At 40.8% G+C, this 6,000-nt stretch overlaps 1 protein-coding gene across 1 annotated transcript; it reads right to left on the reverse strand.

Annotated features, from left to right (window-relative positions):
• Window positions 1-4,020: 4,020 nt before the first annotated feature.
• Window positions 4,021-5,604, reverse strand: LOC121243616 (UDP-glycosyltransferase 89B2-like). The gene has a single exon (XM_041141740.1). The coding sequence runs from the start codon at window positions 5,552-5,554 to the stop codon at window positions 4,157-4,159; it is 1,398 nt and encodes a 465-aa protein (XP_040997674.1). The 5' UTR covers window positions 5,555-5,604; the 3' UTR covers window positions 4,021-4,156.
• Window positions 5,605-6,000: the final 396 nt, after the last annotated feature.

A 6,000-nucleotide genomic window follows, 5' to 3' on the forward strand; every position in this document is an offset into this window, starting at 1 on the left:
TGATTGCAAAGGAAGGAAATGAATGTATCATGCCTTATGCTTCAAGTGATGCTTTAAATGAGTTTTAAAATGTCCTTATGAACTGATGCTTTAAATGACGTGAAGAAAGTGTTTTAAAATGCCCCTATGAACTCATGCTTTAAATGACACGAAGAAAGTGTTTTAAAATGTCCCTATGAACTGGTGTTAAAATGTCCCTATGAACTAAAGTTAAAATATCCCTATGAACTAATGTTTTATGGATGCCATGAAAGATGATGTTTAAGCTCATGCTTTTAAATGATGTTCTTCCATGAATGAACTGTTAAATGAAAATGACTGAAAAGACTGACATGAATGAAAGAAAGAAATGACTGAATGAATGAATGTTTTACTGTATGAAAATACGTAATGGCGATATGAATGAAAATGGTAACAAAGGAATGGGCAGATTGCAATGCCGGGTAAGTAGTACTGGTAGTGTAACCAGTGCTGCCCCCTGACTGAAAGGGATTCTCAACCTGCAGCCATGGGCGGAATCCAGGTCCAGAGGAAGACCGCTAACCCTAACACGGGACGTAATTGTGTATACCTGCCAAAGAAAGTGAAACATAAAAGTATAGTTATTTCTTAAAATGTTTATGCATGGAAGCATTGTCACGATTAGCAAATGTTTATGTATGCATGTTTTCAAAAGAAAAGATTATGCGATTAATAAGTTAATATCATGATGTACTACTTACTGAGTATTCGACTCACTTTTTTTTTTAAATATTTTAAACGTCCAGATAATGACAAAAATGTTGGGGAGCAAGGCACTACTGCAGAGGGAGAGGCAGACGCTTAGGATCTTCCCTAACTAGAATAGTCATGTTTATAGATGATGGGTTATGTTTTTATGAACGTATGGACTCTAAGAGTCTTTTATGGGCGAATGTTTGAATAAAATGTCTATCAGGTGTTCCCTTTATTAAATTAAAAATTTAGAGTACACGTGTGTCATGTTCATGCTGATCGCATGTTATTAGAAAAAGAAAAAAAAATGAAAAAGAAAGAAAAAGGATAGGTACGTACGTCGCCATCTCGCCCTTCCCGGGGTGGGGTCATGACATAAGATGATAGCTAATAGGCTTAAAACTGTATTGCCTCATATTATCTCTCCTAACCAAAGTGCCTTTGTTCTTGGCAGGTTAATTTCAGATAATGTTTTTATTGCTTATGAAACTTTACATGTTATGAACTAAAAAATGCAAAGAAAATCAAGATTTATGGCACTAAAGCTGGGCATTAGCAAGGGCTACGACAGGGTAGAATGGTTTTTTCTTGAAGCTGTGTTGAGAAAATTGGGATGTGATGGAAAGTGGATTTCTCTTATCATGGGCTGTCTCTCTACTGTTTCCTATTCTATCTTGGTAAATGGGAATCCTCAGCAAACCTTTCATCCATCTTGAGGTCTAAGGCAGGGAGATCCTCTTTCTCCCTACCTTTTTATTATTTGTACTAAAGCCCTATCATGTATGTTGCATCAAGCTATGGCATTGGGCAATATATCAAGTGTACCAGTGGAGAGGGGAGCAGTCCATGTCAACCACCTATTCTTTGCTGATGACAGTTTGCTCTTTTGTAAAGCAAACTCACTTGAGTGGTCAAGGATTCTCCATATTCTCGAGACATATGAGCAAGGGTCTGGTCAAATGCTAAACAAAGAGAAGACCTCTATTCTCTTCAGTAGAAACACACCTCTTGAGGATCATAACACCATATTGATGATTACTGGGATCAAGTCTCAAAGCTCCCTTGAACAATATTTGGGTCTTCCAACCATTGTGGGAAGGAAGAAAATGGCTGCCTTTCATTCACTCATTGACAAAACATGGGCTCGAGTTACAAATTGGAGATCTAAATTCTTATCAACTGCTGGCAGGGAAATATTGGTGAAGGCTGTGTTACAGACCATTCCCATGCACACAATACGGATTTTCCTACTGCCTCACTCCATTATACAAAAGCTAAATAAGTTACTAAGGAACTTTTGGTGGGGGTTATAATGAAGACAAGACTAAAATCTAGTGGGTAAAATGGAGTCTTTTGGGGAAGTGAAACGAGCAAGGTGGACTGGGATTTAGAGAGTTTAAATCCTTCAACAATGCTATGTTATCAAAGCAATGTTGGAGAGTTTTAAAAAACCCTAATTCTTTGGTAGCCAAGGTGCTCAAATACAAGTATTTCCCCCACACAGATTTTTTAGAGGCCAAATTGGGATTTATACCCTCTTATGCATGGAGAAGTCTTATGGCAGGACTTAAACTGTTAAAAGGAGGCCTAATATGGAGAGTTGGAGATGGAAAACAGATCAGGATATGGGAGGACAGATGGCTCATGGATTCAAGCAGATTAGTGATTAATATTCAAGCTCATAATGCTTCAAGGATTGAGAGGGTGGCATAACTCATCAATCCTGTGCTCAATGAATGGAATGAGGATCTGATCTCTAACCTGTTCTCCTCAACTAATGTCAATAGAATTATGTCCATTCCTCCCAATCCTGCTGGGAGGGAAGATATGATGGTTTGGGCCTATACTAAGAATGGAGTACATTCAGTTAAGAGAGCCTACTTGCTGCAATAGGAGCTATTCAGTCAAAGGGAAGGGGAATCTTCGAAAGGGAAGGAGAGGAGTGAATCATGGAAGGCTATTGGAAGATGCACGTCCTTAATGTGGTTAAAATGTTCATATGGAAAGCCTACAAAAATGCTTTGCCTACTTTACTAAACCTGTTTCACAGGAAAGTGACAAAAGAGGATGCTTGTCCCATTTGCAAAATATTCCCTGAAACAGTTTTTCAAACTCTTTGGGAGTGTGAATCAGCAAAAGATGCATGGAGCCAAGCTAGTAAAAGGCTACAAAAGATGTCTATCCACAAGCCCTCATTCCTGGAGTTTTGGGAGGTTCTAGCTCAGACACTGCAGAAGGATGAGTTAGTTGAGTTTGCAATGATTGCTAGACTAATTTGGTTCAGGAGGAACAACTTTGTCCTTAGTAAGGGTCTTTCTCGCCCTGACTCAATTATTTCTAAGGCTATTGAGGAGATAACCTGTTTCAAGCAATGTCAAGATCAGAAACATATGACAAGGCCTGCTACTCGAGAACATTGTCGCAGCTGGGTGAAACCTCCTATGGGATTTTACAAATTGAATTGGGATGCAACCATTGATAAAGAAGCAGGTAAAGTTGGGATAGGTGCTGTTATAAGGGATCAAATGGGTCAGGTTGTTGGCACTCTTCAAGCTCAAAGAGTTCTATCTGCAGATCCCTTCATGGCAGAGGCCTATACATTTATGCTAGCTGCTATTTTTTGTCGAGACATGGCTATACAAGATGTTATCATGGAGGGAGATGCGCTACAAGTCATCAACATTCTGAACAAAGCAACTCCTGATTAGAGCCAAGGTGGAGTTCTGATTGCAGACACCAAAATGATCCTCAATTCCTTGCATTCATGGTTAGGTTCGCATGTCAAGAAGGAAGGAAATAAAACTGCCCACACTTTAGCTAGAAATGCTCTATCGCTAGAGGAAGACTTATATGTACCGGAAGATTATCTAGCTTGTATACATTCCACTATTATTAGTGAAATGATGCAAGTCATTCTCGAGCAATAAAACCGATTGGTTTTTTCCAAATAAAAAATTTCAAAAAAAAAAAAAAAATCACATAAAATCAAGTCAGTTTATAAGTTTTTCTTAATAAAATCTTTTTGTGGGTGTAATATTTATTGATCCACAAACTGGGTCCATCATAAGGGGAATTTGTTATCGCCACAATAAGATCTTTTATCTTTTTTTATCAAATGGGAATTGTCTATACATAGTTAAGAGCATAAACAAAACGTCCCAATATCAATATCAAGCTTGTCTTTCAGTTTGCTGAAATAGTTTGTAGCAAATAGTTGGAAACTTGTAAATCATATATAAATTTTCTGTACAGTTATATATTATGGAGTCTATTTCATATGTCTCATTTTTTCTAGTTGAAACTCTTAAATTTAATCAAATCTTTCAATAGATTCTTTTTTGGGAGACATCAAGAGGATGCTTGCAGATATATAGAAAATACGATTGACACATCCTTCAACAATAATCGGTATGTATTAGAGTAAACACATGTTTGGCTCTGATCACTTTCCAAGATCACCCAATTGTTTGATGAACTCATCCAAATTTGTATCTGAACTTCCTCCTTCAACTGCACTTGCGGCTGCAGCACACAGCTCTTTGGCCAGAACCCTCTCTGGCCTAGTCTCTTCAAGTGAGATGGCCAGCAACCGAGCCAACTCGGCTGACTTGGGAATGTTCTGAGTGCCCTCACAAGCTCTGATTGCAACCCCTAACTCATCCACCAACAACTTTGCGTTCGAGTACTGATCCGCACCCATTGGCCATGTCAACATCACAACTCCCGCAGTGATCCCCTCCAGCACCGAATTCCACCCGCAGTGAGTCACGAACGCACCCACGGCTCGGTGGCTCAGTATTGAGACCTGCGGCGCCCATCCCTTTATTACAAATCCTCTGCCCACCATGTGATCTTCGAAGCCATCAGGAATCATGCCATGATCAGCATTCACCTGCTTCTGCTCGTCTTCGCGGGGCACCCTCACGCACAAAACAAACTGGACGCCGCTTAGCTCTAACCCAGCAGTCAGCACATCCATTTGCCTTTGTGTCAACACCGCACGGCTACCGAAGCAGACATAGACAACTGAGTTTTCCGGACGAGCATCCAACCAATTCATTAGCTCATGGCATGGTACAGAGCTTACTCCACCTCTAACAATGTATTCCTGTAAATCACCGTTCTCAGGAGGCAATACGGGTCCTACGGCCCACACCCGATCATTTCCGAGTTCTTTCTTCATATGCATAAAGTAAACGCGCTCCAACTCGACGAACGAGTTGAACACCATTCCCCAACTCACCGTATTGGACAGCATGTTGTTTCTAAAAAATTCCAAATCCAGGTCCCCTTTTAGGCTTCTATAATGTGCAGGGATCTGCCACCATGTGAATGCTGGAGAGTTCGGGATTTTTGGAAACGAAACTTGGAAATTGATATCCTGATCATCGTTTTCCGGTGGATCGTGACACAGAGAGAGAGCAACCGACATCCCAAAGGCACCAGAAGGTGAGAAGACTAACCGTGGAACGCCGAGCTCACACGCTAGGTCGTTTGTCCAGCCGAGAAAGAAATCGGATATAATAGCAACAGGAGGCGAGGAATGAGATCGGAACCATTGGAGGAGGATAGGATAGTGAAGGTCACGTAAGGCGCGCATGGTAGCAGGGAGCCTTTTCTGCGGAGGAGCTGTAATATCAGGGGATGGGAGAACCAAGTGTTTAAGAGAAGACGGGTGTGTGGAGAAGTAAGGTTGAAGCAGAGGAAGGTTAGAGGTGGTGACAAAAACGGTGACAGTGAGGCCGCGGGTGAGCAGGCGGTGGGCGAGGTCGAGCAAAGGTATAATATGGCCTGAGGTTGGGTACGGATAAGCGGCGATGTGCACTCCATTGGTAGACATGATTGAGATCGAAACTTTGGGGTGGCTATTCTTGGGCAATGGCTCTAAACCTTCAGAAGCTTGTGCTGCTTATATGAGAGAGAGAGAGAGAGAGAGAGAGAGAGAGTCGTGTGGGATTTCTCAACTTTATATGCGGCCAGTGATAGTGATAGGCATAACATATTTATTGCTTTTCCCGATCTGCTTGGACTATTTGGTTGTAAATTTCTTACTTGCCTGGACATTTGACGATTTTATGGTTTTTGATATATGTTCTCACTTGGTTTGCGTCATGACTGACGTCTTTACATTCGCAGCCAATCGATCCATGAAAAAGAGGAAATTAAATAGTATTTCATCATGACTATGGTAGGTTCTCTCTTTTCTTTTTGCTTGGCCAGAATCTATGTCGATCGTTGAAACTTCCTCTTAACGTCATGTTTTATACACCTGAACAAAGTTAAAAT

Source organism: Juglans microcarpa x Juglans regia, chromosome 8D (genome assembly GCF_004785595.1).
Source record: "Juglans microcarpa x Juglans regia isolate MS1-56 chromosome 8D, Jm3101_v1.0, whole genome shotgun sequence".
In the NCBI taxonomy this organism is placed as follows: domain Eukaryota; kingdom Viridiplantae; phylum Streptophyta; class Magnoliopsida; order Fagales; family Juglandaceae; genus Juglans; species Juglans microcarpa x Juglans regia.